This window comes from Mesoplodon bidens (assembly GCF_964165515.1).
Source record: "Mesoplodon bidens genome assembly, chromosome: 15".
Lineage (NCBI taxonomy): Eukaryota > Metazoa > Chordata > Mammalia > Artiodactyla > Ziphiidae > Mesoplodon > Mesoplodon bidens.
Genome location: NC_138171.1, coordinates 50330772 through 50350673, shown reverse-complemented (window position 1 = coordinate 50350673; position 19902 = coordinate 50330772). Strand labels below are relative to the sequence as shown.

General features: G+C 44.3%; 1 protein-coding gene across 2 annotated transcripts; it reads right to left on the bottom strand.

The window, feature by feature from the left end:
* Window positions 1-2830: 2830 nt before the first annotated feature.
* On the bottom strand, window positions 2831-19459 carry CRYM (crystallin mu). 2 transcript variants are annotated; one of them, XM_081256719.1, is made up of 8 exons: window positions 19240-19459; window positions 18582-18735; window positions 16614-16676; window positions 13310-13411; window positions 9535-9718; window positions 6025-6146; window positions 5225-5309; window positions 2831-3162 (listed from the first exon to the last, which is right to left on the bottom strand). In XM_081256719.1, the coding sequence occupies exons 1-8, from the start codon at window positions 19407-19409 to the stop codon at window positions 3098-3100; spliced, it is 945 nt and encodes a 314-aa protein (XP_081112845.1). In that variant the 5' UTR covers window positions 19410-19459; the 3' UTR covers window positions 2831-3097. The 2 variants fall into 2 exon arrangements, with proteins under 2 accessions (XP_081112845.1, XP_081112846.1); XM_081256720.1 differs by lacking the exon at window positions 13310-13411.
* Window positions 19460-19902: the final 443 nt, after the last annotated feature.

The window sequence follows — 19902 nt, the reverse complement described above, 5'->3', positions numbered from 1 at the left end:
AAGCCACTAGGAAAGTACTACTGTTAACAAAAAGGATGCTTTCCAGCAGTGCTTTGTACATCATTGTCAGAGGTAAAAATAATATAGAAAGCCTGACAATGTATTCTAGCAAATGAGAGGTAGCATAAAGAATTTTGAGCTGGCAACCAGCATTGCTACTTGGAAGATGATAGAATAGTAAATGGAAAGGTACTCTTAGGGAAAATAAGAAAAGACAGGCCAGCAAAAATGTTACTGGAATTCAGCATTATAGGATTTAGTCCTGCTTCATGGGATTTGATTATTTCTAGTTGGAATTTGTCCATGTTGCCCTACTGGAGGGGTAGCAATTTGCTCAGAAATATGGGAAGGGGATGTTTGCCCAGCAGGACTGGAAGTTCTCACCAGGACCACCCCATTGGACTTTATGTCAGTTCTGTGATGAGATAAAGGGATATGAATTTGAAGAACACCTCAAGCGAGTGCGTGTTCTGTGGGTTTCAAAACCTCACATAAAACTTCCTTAACATTGCTGGATTAAAAAGGAGAGAGCAAACAGAATCCCTTTATATAATAACAGTGAATGACATAAAACACAGTGAGGCCAGAATGGGTTGTTAGAAGGTGTTTTTTTTTCCAATAGTTGCATTTTATTTTTATTAAGGTATCCCAGCTTATAGACTCCATAGGCTCATCTACCATTCTCTGAATAACTCCTGTTCCATTTAAAGGGTAAATACTATATTGATGATTATTGCAAAGACTGGCTTAAAGTGTATGAACCAAACAGAATTACCTTTGGTCTTACATATCAAGGAGCAGAGGCAAATTAAACGGTTCCAGCTCCTGGGAATTCTCCTATGCCCACTTCCCTAGCAGAGAATACTACAATGTAAGCTCCTTTAGGACAGGGAATTTGCTCTGTCCTGTATTCACTGATATATCCCTTGTACCAAGTGCCAATCCATCACACAGCAGGTAGTCAATAAATATTGCTGAACAACAGAATGTGATGCCTAGGCTGAAGGCGGGATGCAGATTACTCTGGTCTGTTGATTCCTATGATTCTGACCGACTTCAATGGTTCACATGGCATTTGAGGTGGGTGGGCGATGTGAAATGGAAAAGAGTAACTTTGAAAGGCAAAAAACTTCTTATTGCAAAACTACTCTTGATCCATTTCCTGCCCTAACTCTAATACAGTTGGAGAGAGTCATCTGTGCTCTTTGGTGCGAGGACTATTTCTTTTCTGTTAGCAGCCTAGCATGAGTTATTGTAGGGACCCTTATGAATGAAAGAAGAAATCTATGAATAAATTAAGGTGCTTTTGATAATCTCATCGTCACACACCCTTCTCTACACATCCTTAGACTTGTGACCATTAAGATCCCCAGAAAGACTCCATAGTCACTTGAGGTGTGCAGAGCAGATCACGTGGGTATTTTGTTCTAGCACAAAGGCTAGACAGTCTGGCAAACATGATAAACTTCTGGGTAAGCTACCTACAGCATGAAGAGGACCTGCCAGGAGGAATTTGGGTAAGAAAACAAAGCAAAATAATATGCTTCTCTTTACTGCTGACTTATAACCAGCCTAGGGATTGGAGAGAGAGTATTTGAATGGGTCTTTGACAGGACACGGACAACACAGCTCTGCTAGTAACCCAGGGGACCTGAGGAAAGCATTGCTGCACCTCAGTTTTCCCACCTGTAAGTTGAAGAGGTTGGACTGGATAATTCCTAATGGCCCTTCAACACTGATACTGTAGTGCACACCTGTACATTTTGCCTACCCAATGCACAGTCCTCCCCCTTCTTGGTAAGAGACCCCTTTCCTTTTGTTAGCTAATGTGGTCAGATGGGCTGATTGCACTGCTGACTTCAAGGCGGGGCATGTGACCCAGGCCTGGATAATAGGGGAATTAGATCCCCCTGGATGATGCAGTGGTTCAGGGATAATAAGCATATGGGCCTGACCTGGCCCAACAGCATATTCCATTTCCTTTAGCCACTATGTTATGCATATGGGCCTAGGCCCTAGATGGTCCGGTGTGTCTCCATTCTGAGACTTTTAACTGTTAAAGAAGAGGATGTCTCTTTCTGCCAAGGTTGCTGAAGAGGACAGACTATGATTCAAGAGCTGCTGGCACCCATCCTGCCACTATCAGGGGAGAGCTTACTTGATAATGCAGCCAACACCAAAGAAAACAGAGCCAAGGAACAGAGAGAGCAAGACTGGGTCCTGATGACACTTGGACCCCCTGGATACAGCCACAGCTGAAACCAGTTACCTGTGTACTTCTTAATTATAAGAGCCAATGAATTCCACTCTTCACTCATTCATTCAACTAAAGGTAGTGTGAGTTGTGGTCTCTACCGATCGTGACTGAAGGAGTTCTGACCAATAGAGAAGCTCTGCTGTTCCTTGAAATTTCAATTATAAGAAGCCAGAAACAAAAGGCTACATAATATATGATTCCACTTATATGAATGTCCAGAAAAGGCAAATCCGTAACAACAGAAAGTAGATTAGTGGTTGCCAGGGGCTGAGAAGAAGGGGGAATGGGGACTGACTGCTAATGGCTACTGGGTTTCTTTTTGGAGTGATGAAAATGTTCTGAAATTAGACATTGGTGATGGTTGCACAACCCTGTGAATATACTAGAAAACACTGAATTATATACTTTAAACTGGTGGATTTTATGATATGTAAATTGTATCTCAATAAAATAGAAAAAAATTAACTATAGCCATCGGAGCTCCTGCAGGGAGTGAACGGGAGCACTTGATCCCCTCACTTTCCTTGCTGTGAGGGATAGAAGTTACCAAAGCAAGAACTGCAGAACTGGAAAAAGCTTTATTTCAAGGAATTACAAAAGGTAGTGAGATACAGGGGAAAGGGAGTGCTAATATAATCTGGCATAACACAGAATGGCCACTTAGTTTTGCTTTCTAACTACAAACACAAAAGGGGATCTCATTATTTAAGGTAAGACAGGATAAGCACAAAACTATAGATTACTGGGCACTGGGCTCCCTCATTTAATCGGGAGATTATGAGACAACTAGTTTAATACCCCTTGAGCTGTAGCATCCATTCAACACAAAGTTCCTTCGTTTTATTTACCAGATGACCAGGAATCGTACACAAGTTTGGCTGCAACCATGTCTTCCACCGCCATTCCTGGAATGGACAGAAATTTGGTTCACCTTTTGTCAGAACAACGTTTCCTCAAACAGCCCAGATCCCAGAACTGGCAGTCCCCTGATACGGTGTCCATCAGGGTAACAAGGACTGACGCCCAGAGGTGAGTTCAGGATGGAAGTATTGGCAAAGGGCAGAACAAGGAAAGCAATGCCCCCCAAAGAAATTTTACATATCCTTCCGACGTTAGTTCAGGGGTCAGAAAACTTTCTGTAAAGGGCCAGATGGTAAATACTTCAGGCTTTGCAGGCCAATTACTTGCAATTACTCAACTCTGCCATTGGAGTGCAAGGGCAGCCATAGACAACAGGGAAACAGATGAGCCTGACTGTGCTCCAAGAAAAGTTTCTTTATGGACACTCTAGTTTGAATTTCTTAACTTTTCACATGTCACGAAATATTCTTAATTTTTTCCCCAATCATTCGAACATGTAAAAACCATTTCACTTGTGGGCTGTACAAAAACAGGTGGTAGGTTGGGTTTAGCCCGTGGTCTGCAGTTTGTTGGACCCCCTGGTCTAGTCCAAACGCTGAATCCTTCAGTAACGTCCCCTTTGTCTTATAGTTTTGGGCACATACCTTAAGCTTGAGGGGACATATGTTCTTAAAGGCCAGGGGCCGGTTTTTATTAATTTTTGTAGCTACCACTGCACCCAGTATGGAGCTTGATACATAGCAGGTATTTAATATGCACCTGCTAGATGAACGGATGTGCCGATAAACCAGTCCCCAGAGGAGAGAAAGTAAAAATTGCTCAGAAGTGTAGAGCAGGGCTATGCAGTGCTGTGTCTCCTGAAGGGAGCCGGCTGACCTCTGATCTGCTAGGAACAATGAGACTTTCAGACCCAACTAGACCAGTGTGATGTCTTTGAACCAGGCTCTAGATAAAGCTCATATTGTGTTTGCCTGTCTTTCTGTGCATGAGAGATTTAAAACAAATATTTAACAGATGGCAAGGCATGGATATGGACTGATTGGCATGGGTGCTGGGTGGTCAGAGTACTCTTAATACTCTGCCAGGCATTAAAGCTTTGGTTGCTTAATCATTAAAAAATATGTAAGGTCTGGTGAGGCTGAGGGGCTCAGGGCAGCAAATATTTACCAACCATTTTGAGAGTATTTCAATATTTTAGGTGTAGGAGCTGAACATTAGCTCTGTTACCATGTGTGTCCATTTCCTTAAATCTGGTGGGATGGGAGAGCTGGGCTGAGGGGCAAACCAGCCGCTGGGAGCCCCTTCTTTGTTGGGCTTCTGCCTGTGCTAACTCAGGTAGTAATGGGGCTCCCCACTGAAGACCTTCTTAAATCAGCAAGCAGAAAGGTAGGGAAGGAGGGGAAAAAAAGGTCTCAGGCTGTACTTCCTGTCTGGGTCTGTCAGGTTGGGGCTCCCTGCTATTTCTCTTAAGCTCCCTGTTTTTTTTTTTTTTTGCGTTACGCGGGCCTCTCACTGTTGTGGCCTCTCCCGTTGCGGAGCACAGGTTCCGGACGCGCAGGCTCAGCGGCCATGGCTCACGGGCCCAGCCGCTCCGCAGCATGTGGGATCTTCCCGGACCAGGGCACGAATCCATGTCCCCTGCATCGGCAGGCGGACTCCCAACCACTGCGCCACCAGGGAGGCCCAAGCTCCCTGTTTTTAAACATCTTTTTCTCCTGCCCTCCCATCTCTGAAGGATATCTTCTTCTGAGTGTCATTGTCTTAATGCTGACACTTGCTGTGTGCACATTGTTTTATATACACATCTCACTTAATTCTCACAAAAACTCCAGGGAACAGGTGGTGAGAAAACTGTGGCTCAGAGAGGTGAGGTCACTTGCCCAAGGACGCGTGTCCAGGGAGTGGCAGAGAAGGGAATCCAACCCAGGACTGACCAGTTCCAGAGTTCATGGGCTTCACCACTATGCCGACGTAAATAATTGACCTGAGTGATAGATTTCACAATGCTTCAGCTGTGGAGCCTTCTGACTCATTCCTCTTCCCACCAGTGGGTAAACCTACCTTGTGCTCTGGTTAAGTTTGTGCCTTGGGAGCAATGGCTCTTACCCAAAGACTTGAATACCGTAGTCTTCTCACAGTGGGCTGGTTTCACTCCCTTTACCACTTCTCCGAGCTCAGCGAAGATCTTGGCCTGTCAAATGAACACACACTGACCCAGGCCATGGGGCTAATGTCTGCTCAGGGCCAGCTTCTGAAGCCAGGACAGGGTGTCCCTGAACTGGATAAGGGATAAACTTGATAAAAAGACCTTTTGTAAACTGGATGATGTCAGGAAGGAAGCCTCCACCTTAAACCTTTTTTTTTGGTTGGGGGGGGGGCAGGCGCGGGTACCATTTGCCTCTGTGATACTGTGATTGCAAAGATACAAATCTGTAGCCAGGGGAGTGTCCTGCCAGGATACTGTCAGTGAGGAAATAGGCCTGTTCTTATCTGAGCACTCATTTTGGCAGCCCCCTTCTTGCCTCTATGCCCTGATTACAAAAAAAAGGCCAGAAAGTGGCCAACCCTAGTCCTAATTTGTTGGCCACACTGGGAAAGTTTCCAGGCTGTAACAGGCTCCTATCTTCCAATCCTACTGCTTTATAGGACAGCCCAGTCCAACAGAAAAGTCCATCAAGCTGCTCTCTTCAGGCAAAGGGGACAGGAAAACAAACACATCACCACATAATGGCCACATTATTCTGGGAGGGGATTAGAAAAGGTTGAGAGATGTTTGGGAGTTGTCATCCCACAAAGAGGTAAGGGTTACCGAGGTCTGAAGCAGGCCAGACAGAAGGGGGTGTTAATGAAACCCTGGGATCCAGGTGAGGCCATCCAGGCAACAGCCCACAAGAAAGGAGGCTCACCCCTGACAAGAGGACATCTCCAGACTCTTTCAGGGCGGCCTCCTGGGAATCCACATACAGCACAGCCTGTGTCATGAGCTCATCATCCAGCTCTCTCCAGTCAGGTCTGCTGGCGCCGATGGCTAAGAGACAGCAAAACAGACCCTGAGCCTAGAAATGGTCACAAGGGATACCAAACACTCCAAAGAATGAAAGGGGTGGGGAAAAAGGAGGTGACAGAGGACACATGGGAACAGATGTGGAATGCCTCATTTCCCCAGGCCAACTCCCTCCCCACCGACAAGACGGAATTCACTAATAAGAATGATACCCGGGCATCTTTTCCTTTCCATTTCATATCCATTCTCATTACTAAAAAAAGATTTCGAGGCAACTTAGCATTCATTTACTGTGTGCCTACTATCTGTGGGATGTTTCACACATACTATTTATAGTCCTCACATGCACACTTCACGTCTGATTCCCATTTAAAAAGTACACAAACTGAGGCTCAAAGAAGTGGTACATGCCAAGGTTCAGTATCTAATAAATGCATCTATAGCTCTGAGACAGTACATGCCTCTCACGCTTCTTCCACTTACAGGAACAGAGACTTCCTTACCAAACCCCTAAAACAGAGACATTACTTGGAGCTTATTCAGACCCCACACTCCTCTATCTTCTGTCTGTCTGCTTGCTCTTCAATCATTCCCATTCCTCACCCCCAACCACTTCTCTCTTAATTCACGAGAAAAGAGCCCAGTGTTAGGGTCAGAGAGAAGCCCCAGTAAAGAGAAAACTGGCTGCACCCTGGCACCAAGGTTTCACATCCTCTGCAGAGCCCAGAACCATAATGATGAATCCAAGGAAGCATGACTCCTGGCACTGGAACACAGGAATACGCAGAGGCTGCAACCAAATGCCTGCAGGGCCAGGAAGGTAATGAAAATGAGCAGAACTGGTCAGAGGAAGTGGATTGGAAATGGTGGAGACTGAGGTACAGAGAAGAAAGCAGACCCTTCTAAAGGGGACAGTTATTGTTCAGCTCAAGCTAATTGTTGCCATGTGAGAATGCAGGGCCACTGTTAGAAAGCCTCCCCTACACCTGCTCCTTTTTTAAAAGAGAAGCAGGAAATCTATTTGCATGTGTTAGTTCTTGATTTTCAGAACACTCTATGGTCTGAAAAAAACACATCTGCTGGCTGGATCCGGCCCATGCCAGCCAGTCTTTGGAAACTGCTATAAAGCTTTATACAAATATAAGGCAGCATTTACAAGCCTTCTCTCACTGCCATCCAGTTTTCTCTACTTGTTCCCTCTCCTGCTGTTCTCCCTCATTCTAATTTTCAAAGAGAGTGATGTAAACATGTCCATCTTGAAGGCTGTTTGTGTGAGAAGTTCTATAGAACAGAAGCACCAACTAATGAAGCTCATAAATAAATCATAAGCTGGTGGGAAAAACCCTAGCTTCTCAAGCCACCTCTTCTGATTGCTCTTGTTCCCCCCAATCTGGAGCAGGGTAAGGTCTCAAAGGGCTGCCTAAGGCCACTCAGGCTGATGGAGATGGTCTGGGTAGCAAAGGGAGGGGCTTGACTCGGGCTGGGCCTTGGCCTTCCTGCAGTGGGGTGAGAATGGGTGAGGGTCAGACGCTGGCTGTTGGGCTGCAGGGACAGGATGAGGGACGTGCAGGGGAGGTTAGAATTGGGTGTATCTTTAGCCAAGCTGTAAAGTAAGTAAAATCTGTTGTTGGTGTTTCCCTGTTGACTGCACTTACAATATACTTAAGTATATTTAATGCCTGTGTGAATACATAAACCAATTTCGTCTTTAGGCTAGGGAAAGATACGAGATGGCTTGACTCAAAATCAAGTCAGCCCTTCCTGGAGAGACACTCAAAGTGTGAGAGGGATCCAACATGAGGGAGAGTCTCTGTTGTTGGCTTTGAAGGTAGAGCGTCCACATGAAAAGGAATGTGGACAGCCTCTAGGAGCTGAGAGCAGCCCCAAGGAAAAGGGCACCTTTGTCCTACAACACAAGGAAACTGCCATGACCATGTGGGCTGGGGAGAAGACTCCGGGCTCTGGGCCGCCTGAACACCACCTTGATTTTATCCTTGTGTGAGCAGAGGACTTAGCTAACCCATGCCCAGACTCCTAACCACAGAAACTGAGATAATAAATACATGCTGTTTTAAGCTGGAAAAAAAAAAGAAAAAGCTGAAAAAATATCAAGTCAGTCTTGCTGAAGATTCAGCTTTTGTCCACTTCACCAAGAACTGGTTTCTATTGATTCCCTAAGTCCTTCCAGAAATGGTCTTACTGTTTGAGTCTGGCTTTATGAATAGTAAGACCTACCCCCTGGACCCACATTCATAATACCAGTCCCACACAGGCTGAGACCTTCAATTTGCTATGGCTCATTCCTCAATCATACCACGTTTTGTTTCCTTTATAGAACTTATCTTCAGCTGGAACTATCTAGCTCATCTATTCGTTTACTTGTTTGTTGTCTACCTCCCTTCTCTGGAATGTAAGCAGTGGGAAAGCAGTGATCTTGATTGCTGGTTTACTGTGGCATCCTCAGCATCTAGAACAGTGCCTGACACATGGTAGGGATTCAATACATATTTGTGAATGAACGCATAATCATGATTCTTGGCCCTTGCACGTGTGTGCAGACATTTTAGATTTTGAGTTCACACTATGTGCTTGTCACTAAAACATGGGGCACTGATACCATGTTTAAATTCTTGAGGCTTCAATTGCTTGCTCATCAGAATCCAGTCTTCTTATTGAAAGAGAACATAGGGTATCATTTAAGATCCTGGGCTCTGAGGGTGTATTACCTCAGTTCAAATCCCAGTTTTGCCTCTAAGAACCTCTGACTTTGGGCAAGTTTCTTAATCTTTCCATGCCTTGGTTTACCTACCTGTAAAATGGGGGTCATGATAATAATAGCTCCTACTTCATATGGTTGTTGTGAGGATTCAGTGATATAGTACATACAAAGAATTTAGAACAGCACCTGCAATAGTAAGTATTCAATATAGACCAGATCTTGTTATAACCCCCAGGGCCATTTGAGGATCTTCAGAGGCCCCAGGAACTATTATGTTTAGAGTCCCAACCATCCTATCCCACATATTAAAAAGCATCCACATATCACATTAAATGTCTTTTGTATTGTAATTTTAAAAAATTTGTTTTTGTAATTCCAAGTGTTGTTAAAGAACAAGTGAGTCATTTGGCTTTTGTAATTTAAATTTCATGACATTTAAGAATTGAGTTATAATTGATCTTTTGCTATAATGGTACACGTTATAAAACTTTAATTAAATTTATTAGTTTCAGGTTTGTGATTTTTGTTTCATATTTTGGAGTGAGTATCATTTTTTTCAGGACTCAGATGTTTCTGAGGCTATTAAAAAGCTCAAGCATTTTGCATGGGTAAAACAGCTCTGCAGATGCAGCCCCCTTGGTCCAGCCAAGGGAGAGTCTGGCCACCCAAGGCTCATGGAGCCACTCTGCTTACCATTGATGTGAGCCCCGGGCTTCACCCATTCACCAAACAAAATGGGCTCTGTTGCCATGGTGACTGTGATGATCACATCTGCCCCTGTCACAGCCTCCTGAACCGATGAACAGACCCGTACCTCTCCTTGCACTGTGTTCGCAAACTTCTCTGCATTTTCTTTGGTGCGGTTCCATATCCTCACCTTCATTGGGGGTAACAAGAGGGACATTGGTGCCATGATTATTTGGCTGTTTATGTTTCATTAAGCCCAGGGGTGCAAGGAAAAGTTGAACCACTCTGGGGTTAGGGCTGTAGTTATTTAAATCATTCCGTATGGTGAGTGTACATTTGTCTGGGCCAGATATTTGAAAATGACCTTTCTCTATCCCATTCCCCTTTCAAGAAGGGGGGAGGTTTTTCACTTCTAGCTTGGGACACACAGCCTCAGTAGCTTAATAGCTACTATATAGCTTAATAATTAGCAGAGCAAGTTCTGGAGCTAGACAGGCTTAGAATCAATCCTCGCTCTGTCACTTACTGTTCCTGAAGCATATTTAACTTCATTCAGCCTAAGTTTTCATGTCTGTAAAATACAAATGATAACAGGCTAAGTCAGCATCAACCTCACAGTTTATGTTTGGGAGTCTGTAAAGGAGTCATAACAGGTATGAGATTCACGAACAGGATGTGCAGGGCTGTGCTTGGAATAGCTTGATCTCTGAAGGATATATAGGGAATTAAAATTTGGAAGGGTTTCAGGAGTGAATGGTGCAGCAGAGTAGAAGGCCAAGAGTAATAAATAGCTACAATTAGATTCCTGGGAAGCGCTGGCGGGGAGGGGGTGGGTCACTGGCATCACCAGGAGGTGAGGACTTGCTAGCTTGCTTAACAGATTTTGATGTCTGTGGTGGCAGCTGTCAGCCTTCAACTGAAAATAAGGCCTAAAGAATCTCTCATAAGGAAATATAATAAATATGGAAATAAATGTTATGTCTGAGTAAGTTCATTAAGGTGAAAAACAATACAATATGTCCATTTATAAGAGAATGGTTAACTATACAACCTTTGATAGAAAACTATGAAATACCATACAAAAATTAAGTAATCTGGAAAAGTGATGGTGTTACAACATTCAGTGAAAATACAGTATATACAACAGTATATATCTAACGTGATTAAAACTTTAAGAGGTTAACATTCAAAATATACAAAGAAATTATAAAATTTAATATTAAAAAATAAGCAACCTTATTTAAAAATGGGCAGAGGACCTGAATAAATATTTTTCCAAAGAAGACATACAGGGCTTCCCTGGTGGCACAGTGGTTGAGAGTCCGCCTGCCGATGCAGGGGACACAGGTTCGTGCCCCGGTCCGGGAAGATCCCACATGCCGCGGAGCGGCTGGGTCCGTGAGCCATGGCCGCTGAGCCTGCGCGTCCGGAGCCTGTGCTCCACAACGGGAGAGGCCACTGCAGTGAGAGGCCCGCGTACCGCAAAAAAAAAAAAAAAAAAAAAAAAAAAAAGGGCAGAAAATCTAAATAGACATTCCTCCAGGAAGACATACAGATGGCCAAAAAGCACATGAAAAGATGCTCAACATCGCTAATTATTAGAGAAATGCAAATCAAAAGTACAATGAGGTATCACCTCACACCAGTCAGAATGGCCATCACCAAAAAGTCCACAAACAACAAATGCTGGAGAGGGTGTGGAGAAAAGGGAACCCTCTTGCACTGTTGGTGGGAATGTAAATTGATACAGCCACTATGGAGAACAGTATGGAGGTTCCCGTAAAAAACTCAAAATAGAGCTACCATATGACCCAGCAACCCACTACTGGGCACATACCCTGAGAAAACCATAATTCAAAAAGAGACATGTACCACAATGTTCATTGCAGCATTGTGTCCTGGCTATTAATTTACAATAGCCAGGACATGAAAGCAACCTAAGTGCCCATCAACAGATGAATGGATAAAGAAGATGTGGCACATACATACAATGGAATATTACCTGGCAATAAAAAGAAATGAAATTGAGTTATTTGTAGTGAGGTGGATGGACCTAGAGTCTGTCATACAGAGTGACGTAAGTCAAAAAGAGAAAAACAAATACTTTATGCTAACCCATATATATGGAATCTAAAAAAAAAAAAAAAAAAGGTTCTGAAGAACCTAGGGGCAGGACAGGAATAAAGACACAGACGTAGAGGATGGACTTGAGGACACAGGGAAGGGGAAGGGGAAGCTGGGACAAAGTGAAGGAGCAACACTGACATATATACACTACCAAATGTAAAAGACATAGCTAGTGGGAAGCACCTGCATAGCACAGGGAGATCAGCTCAGTGCTTTGTGTCCACCTAGAGGGGTGGGGGAGGGAGGGAGGGAGGGAGACGCAAGAGGGAGGGGATATGGGGATATATGTATACGTATAACTGATTCACTTTGTTATACAGCAGAAACTAACACACCATTGTAAAATAAATAAATAACCTCCAATAAAGATGTTAAAAAAATAAATATACCCCAATAATGATGTTAAATAAATAAATAAGTTAAATAAATAAATAAATAAACCACTTGTGGTGATTTCCAGAGGGGGGAGGGTTGGGGGATGGGTAAAACACGTGAAGGGGATTAACAGGTACAAACTTCCAGTTTCAAAATAATTAAGTCATGGGGATATAATGTGCAGCATGGAGAATATAGTCAATAATATTGTAATAACTTTGTATGGTGACAGATGGTAACTAGACTTATGGTGACCATTTCAAAATGTATATAAATATCGAATCACTACAATGTACACCTGAAATTAATAAGATATCGTGTGTCAATTATACTTTAATTAAAAAAAGCAGAGAAAAACCATACAACTATGTTACAAAAAGCAGATGAGATTGGAAATGTTAACTACTTGTCTTTGAAAACAGATAAAAGGGAATTTTTCTTTTGTTTTCTTCATTACAGTCTTCATTTCTCAAAGCAGAAGTATTATTTTTACCATAAGAAATCATACCTTAAATCTACCCCACCCCTCTCACACACACAGAAAAAAATAAAATAAAAGTGGCATCAAATGTATCAAAAATAATAGGAAGTGTGAGCCAGCCAGAATGGGGAAAAGTAGACTAATATCTAGGCTGCACAAGGGGCATGCTGTGGCCTCCTGCTCTCTAGGCCTCATTCCCAGTTCCTGGATCCCTAAGCCTGAATTCTTAAGGATCCCAGATTCTCCTAAGAGAAACAACAGAAAGGGGCCAAAAGAACACCTGAATGTATGTAATGGATATGACACAATCCTTTAAGTAACCGAGTAGGCTCTCTGCGTACTTCGGCATACCCTGCAAACTGAGAAACTGGAGGAGGTGATTCAGGCCTTTCCCCCAACACTTCACGTCCAGTGGGACTTCTGGGCAAGTTGTTAAAAGAATGGTCTAGGGACTTCCCTGGTGGTGCAGTGGTTAAGAATCCGCCTGCCGATGCAGGGGACACGGGTTCGATCCCTGGTCTGGGAAGATCCCACATACCATGGAGCAACTAAGCCTGTGCGCCACAACTGCTGAAGCCCGCGCACCTAGAGCCTGTGCTCTGCAACAAGAGAATCCACCACAGTGAGAAGCCCGTGCACCACAACAAAGACCCAATGCAGCCAAAAATAAATAAAAAAAAAAAGAATGGTCTAGATGGTGGGACTCTCAACCTGACAATTTCAGCATAATCCATGCTGTAACAAAGTAGTACAGAGAAAGGTCACTGCTGCTTCCTCCACAACCCTCCCTGGACCTACCTCCTTAAAGGAGAACTGCTCTGTGAAGACCTCATAATGGCTATAAGCCTGGACGCCAGCTCCAAGGATACACAACACTTCACTGCTGGGGGGTTTCAAAAACTATTTGAGAGAAATGAGATAGAAAGGGTCAAGGGAGACTCTAGTAGCCAGGAGAAGATCAAATACAGTTTGAGAATCAGGTGAACTTCAAGACCTCTCAGGCAATCAAGGAGATGTCATTGTGTATTTCCGTTTCCACTCTGCAGAGTGGGGAGGGAGGGAAGGAGCCTTCATTGGGTACCTAACATATGCCAGTGCTTAAGCCTCATGATCTCATTTAGTCCAGACAATTGACCCCATGAGCTAGATACTCGCATTGTTATCCTCCTCTTACAGATAAAGAAATTGAGGTCCGGAGAGGTTAAGTAACTTGCTCAGGGCCCTATGACTACTGAATGGCACAGTGCGGCTCTAAAACCACATCTTTCATTCTCCAAAGCCCACATGCTTTCTGCTGTGCTACCCCATCTCAGGGGCATGATAAGCCACACCTACTTCTGAGAGCTGTTAGTTGCTTCTGGAATCCATGAATCCTTGAGAGCCTAGGTTCTCAGCTATATTTGCTGTGCCCACTCTCTGTGGATCCTGACTCAGCCTCCGTCTTCCTTTAAAGAGGAATGTAGAGATGGCATTTGTGGCACCTGCTAAGGGTGTATGTGTGTCTTTATTTGTGAGTGAGGTTCTCTGATCAACTCTCCAGTAGTCTTTCTGACCACCCTGATAGATTTCACTTCATAGCACTTGTTTGTTTACAAATTTATTTTCCTGTACTGGTATGTAAGCCCTGTGAAAACAGAGGTAGTCTTATTTGCACAGAATTGGCACATATCTACCATTACTTATGAGAAATAGAGCAGGGTTTCTTGACCTCAGCACTACTGATATTTGGGCTGGATAATTCTTTGTTGGCAGGTGGGTGGGCTGTCTTGTGCGTTATAGGATGTTGAGTGGCATCCCTGGTCTCTGTCCATTAGCACCCCCTATGTCCTCAGTTGTGACAACCAAAACTGTCTCCAGACATTGCTAATTGTCTCCGGGGCAGCTGGCCAAATTGTTTTCAGTTAAGAACAACTGGCATTGAGGAATGACATCACTTGCTCCTCAAACCATCCATATTAAATAAGACCATCTTCTGCCTTTCCTCTATTTCATTTAATAAAAACTGAGCTCCTTGGGGCTGCTCTTTCTTACAATGCTAATTATTGAGATTCTGGAGTGCAACCTTAAAAATGAAACTATTCTTAATTATTAATCACTTGCAAAAAGGAGTCTCAAATATTGGCAGGTGATTAGAGATGATGTCTCCTGTAGCTGCAGAAGGAGAGATACCATTTTGTGCCATCAACTATAGTTCAAAGAACCTTGATTTGAAAAGTTTTCAAAATGACAATATCCACAAGACAATATCCACAAGTAATCTTATGCTCTTTTCCAATAAGGAGAATTATGTAATTTTTCCCTAACTAAATTTTTTTTCTGTTCTCAGTTAATATGAATCTATTCTTGGAAGTACACGTGGGCTTCAGAAATTGTTGCAGTATCCTGTAAAGTAACCTTTAACCTCTGACAGAAGAATTAACCTGGTTGATCATCAGAATCAACCAGATACCATAAAAAACCAAAACACCTAGTTTCTTAGGCCCTACCCTCAGCGATTTCAATTCAGTGGTTTTGGGAATCTGAATTTAAAAAAAAATTCCCCAGATGCTGCTGCTGCTGCATAGCCTGGGTTGGAAACTACTGATCTGGGATGAGAAGACCCATAGCTACCTGGGTTGTCTGACTACAGGAAACCCTAGACTCCATTTCCTTCTGCACAAAATGAGGCCAGTAATACTTGCTCTGCCTTCCTCCCAGAAATCCAAAAATAAATCAAACAATGGTTTGGAAATTATTTTGGAAAAGATCAAAGTCCTTTTCAAATGTAGGGCAGTATTGTTAGTCCCTCTGTTCCTAAGTTACCAGGGAACATACTTCAGAGTCCCTTGATCATTTCAATCTGAACTGGGTCTGGATATAATTTTTCAAAGCCAGTTCATCAAGCTGCACACTGTAGTCTACTTCCTTCCTATATAATTACCAGATTTATCCCCACAGTCTTCCCTCCCCATTATGTGTTTAGGAGACCTTAACACACTCACAATTTGAACACCTGGTCTTTGCTCCTCCAACCCTCCGATAGACCCCACATTTCCTTTATGCTTAGGCCTCATAAACCAGCATTCCCAGACCTTTAATGTGAAAGATTCCAGCCTTTAACTGTTCCTACAGATACCTCATCTTCTTAACCCTAGCCTCTAAAAATACTGCTCTTCTTGTAGGATGCCCTTGCACTGCTTAGAAATATCATCACCTCTATCACTTGCTTTTCCTTCTGCCTGGAGAGCTCCTCCCCTCTTCCTGTTTCACTCACTCACTTCTTTTTCGGTCTTTACTCAAATATCACCTTCTCAGTGAGGTCTTGCCTCGATAATTTAAAATATCACCCCTTCCCAATGCTCTCAATTCTGCTTTATTTTCATCCTTCTAGCTGGTGGGGGGGGCATGTTATTTTTTTTAAAGCAAGTCCTAGCCTATTAGTAAACTCAAAAGGGGTTTGCTGTTGGTTATTTTTTTTAGCAAATCATACTATGTATTTTACTTTTTATTTTATTTATTGTCTCACCTCCCCTCTGCATGTAACTCTCTGTTTCGTGCACAACCACATCTCTGACATTTAGAACAGTGCCTGATATGTGGTAGGATCTCAGTCAATACTTGCTGAATGGATACATTTGTGTGGCTTGGATCTGTTTATCTCCCCCTCTGCTTCTTGTGCAGTACTGACTCTGGCCTATGGGGCAACCACACTGATTTGCCAGGAGCAGTGTGGTAGAGGGGAAAGAAAGCAGTCCTGGGAGTCACAGAGGTCAAGTTTTAAATTCTTGCTCTGCCACTTGTTAGCTGTGTGACCCTGATCAACTCACACAACCTCTCTGAGCCATATTCCTTATACCTGGCAAATGGAGATAACCATATCTACTTTGCAAGGTTGGTGTGAAGATCAGGAATAGCACATGTGAGGTACCTGGGATCTTGGGCTCATTAAATGGTAGCCAATCATTTCGTGAATCACTGTGCTCAGCTGACATCCCATATTTGGCATATGAAGTTCCAGCTATGTCCAAAGATCAAAATGAGTCCCTCACTTCTACCTTAGGCATTCAAACTTGAGACACTCAATCCCACCCACCAGCTCAGCACAGCCAGGCACTAATCTCACCTTGGTGGCGATGGCAGACACTGCAGCTGTTCTCTTTGCAGTTATGACATTTCCATCCATGACCTTGGAGGAAAGGAGAGACAGTGAACAAGGGGGCACCCCTATCCACCACTTAAGCAGAGAGAAGACGCTCTAAAAGAGTTAGCCCTAGAAAGCATCATAATATTCTATAAAGAGAATGTTTTGCCTGGATCCAATTCCTCCACTTATAAGAAATGCAACTTTGAAAAAATATCTTAATCTTTAAGCACCGATTTCCTATCTGTAAAAACAAAGATAATGGCAACCACTCAGAGGGTTTTTGTGAAGATTAAATACACTGGCATACATGAAAACATCTAGCATATGGCGAGCCCTCAAGAATTGCCCATTTGCTTTACTTGCCCTGGGATTCTCAAAACATCAAATTAAGGAGAAACTTCAGGAATAAGAGTAAGTCACTTGTCATCTGTGCAAGGGCCCTGAAACTCTATCTCAGTGGCTCTCAACTCCTCCTGCACATGTGGGGAGGTTTGTGAAGACACAGATGCCCAGACATGACCCTTAGGTTGACTGAATCTGAACACTAGGGATGGGACCCAGACATTGTTGTTTTAAAAAGCTCCCCAGGTGATTCTGAATTACGCCTTGCTAACAATAACTACCATCCTTTGCACTGTTCTCTGTTTATATTAATCATCTCAATTGGTCCTCACCAAGTAGTATCAGTATTCTCATTTTATGGACAAGGAAGTGAATTGCTTGGCTACTGATCGGATTCAGGAAGAACCTCAGGCCTTGCCATTTAGTTCCAGAGCCTGAGGTGGTCCCAATTTCCTGGGGAAGCACTGTTGGTGGGTAGTATGGATGCCATTTCCATTGGATGAGCAGAGACTGGGAAGAGCTAAATACTCTTTTCAGGGGAGTAATAAATGGCCAGCTTCCTTGGGGAACCAGAAATTCTGAGAAGGAGAGTCTAAGGATCCAGGGGTGGTTTGGGTAGAATTAAGGAGTCTGTCCCTGATGAGGACTCAACTGGCTGGCCTCAGAGCCAGGCTGGAGGGCACAAAGCACTTTCACTAACCAGTTGTGTGACCTCAAGCAAAGTGACTCTAATACTCTGAGCCTCAGGAACCTCAAAAGAAAACGGGTGGGAAGGTGAGGGTGTAATAAAACCCCCCACAGAGGAGTGTTGTCAGAATTGAACGAGATCAATTTCTCCTGCCTGGCACATGATAAGTGCTCAGTAAGCACCAGTGAGAAAGGCAGTAGAGCATAGTCTTAAGACAGTATAGGCCTTGGACTTACACAGAGTAGGTGTGAAGTCCATCCATGCCACTATTAGCTATGTAAATTTTGGTAAGTTTGGCATAGTTGCTCTATGACTCAGTTTTCTCATCTGCAAAATGGAGGTAATAAATTTACTTACCTCACAGCGTGGTTCTAAGTATTAAGAGAATTAACACATACAAAGTATTTAGAACAGTGCCTGACACACACAAGGTGCTTAATAAATTTGAACTACTACGATTTTTTGATATTATCATTAAATGTTAAAACAGCTCATTGTGTACCCCTTAGAAAAAAACTCCCAGGTATTAGAGAGCACCCCTACTCTGTAACTCATGTAACTCCACATTGCAGAGATTCACTAAATAAATGTTTCCTTGGCTACTGGGTTTGTGCAAGCTGTATATCTGGAGTAACCACTATAGAACAAGAACATTACAAGAATGACGAGATTATTACTTCCACACTGTCACACACTTAAAGCAGCAGTGGGCTCTGGTGCTGGGTTATGCATCCTTAGGCAGTCCTGGAATCAGATACACAGTCACAGATAACCTTCACTGTCACTGGCATCCAGTCACTCAGAGAGGGTCATGTGTGGTCACACTCAAAACTCCCCCTGGTCAACAGAGAACTAACTTCTGAGCCTAGCTCTGGGCACAGGGGCCCTGACCCACCCCTGGCCAGGGAGTTGCTCACCGCCAGAAGGGAGCCATCGCTCGGCTGGAAGAGTAGCACAGTGGCCTGATGGGAGGGGACAGTGGAGGTGGTGCTGTGGCCCTCATAGAAGGTGACCAACTTGGTGGTCAGGGCGTCCTCTGCTGCACTGTAGGCGGGCATGACCCCCAGGAAACTACAAGAAGAGAGGGAGCAGCTTCAACCCCTTCCGGTCAATGCTGAGGTATCCTATCAAGTCCCCATGTCCCTTCCTTTCTCTTTCCTCGCTCAATGCCCTACTGGCCTTCTCCCTCGCCCCCCCAACCCCATCCGTCTGCCATTCCCTTTGGCAGTATGCTGAGTATGTTCAAGAATCCGGCTCTGGATGAGAAAAATCACCCCAGTTCGGCCACTTACTAGCTGCGTAACCTTGGGTAATTCACTTCACCTCTCTGAGTCTCGGTTTTCCCATCAGTAAATGTTGCATCAATACCTACCTATATATGGAGTGCGCTGAATTAAACAAGGTAATTGCTGTAAAGCGCCCACTTGACACAGTGGGTCGCACAAATCAGGTGGGAGCTGTTATTAGCAGTGGTTAGGTAAGCCCTCCCTTCCTTCCTCCCGCTGCTTCCATTCTCACCCCTCCTCTTCCTCCTTTCCAGTTTCTCCAGCCCCTGGCCCGGCCTCCCTCACTCACCCCCTGTGCTTGGCCACGGGCACCACGGTGCGCACCGGCTGCATGACCCCTCCGTCGGGGCCGCTGGAGAAGTTGGCCAGAGCCGCCTCCAGAGGCGGGATGAGTAGGCTGGAGCTGCGGAGGTGGTCCTGCACATCTGCCGCGCTCAGGAACGCTGGCACAGAGCTCATGTCGCCGCGGGCCTTCTACCTCCGCGAGCTCACAGGGATCCGCGCTTCCAGCGCTGCGCCCTATGCGAGAGCGCCCAGGGCGCGCTGCCGCCTACAGGTCACCGCCCAGCTCCGGGGGCGGAGCAAAGCCGGTTTCCTCCAACCCCCATCCGCAGGGGTGGGCGAGCTGGGTCCTCTCCAGACACAGGTTCCCCGAGACTGGAGTTGAGGCGGCGGGCTGGCTGGGAGTTAGTATTCTTGGGTCCACTTTCTCAATTCCTGTAGTTACCTGTAGTCACATTCCTTGCAAAACATGTTAGTTTGGCGCCCTACCTTCCTCCCTCCCGCCAACTCCACTATTTGCAGTCTAGGTCCTGCTGCCTAGGAAAGATGAGACAGAGGGAGATGGGGGCAAACGATGGGCTCCCTTATTTCTTAAATTATTGCCTGCTTTTTAGGAGCTCTTAGATGAAAGGAGATAGAAGGTTATTAAAAAACATTTTCCTTCCAATTC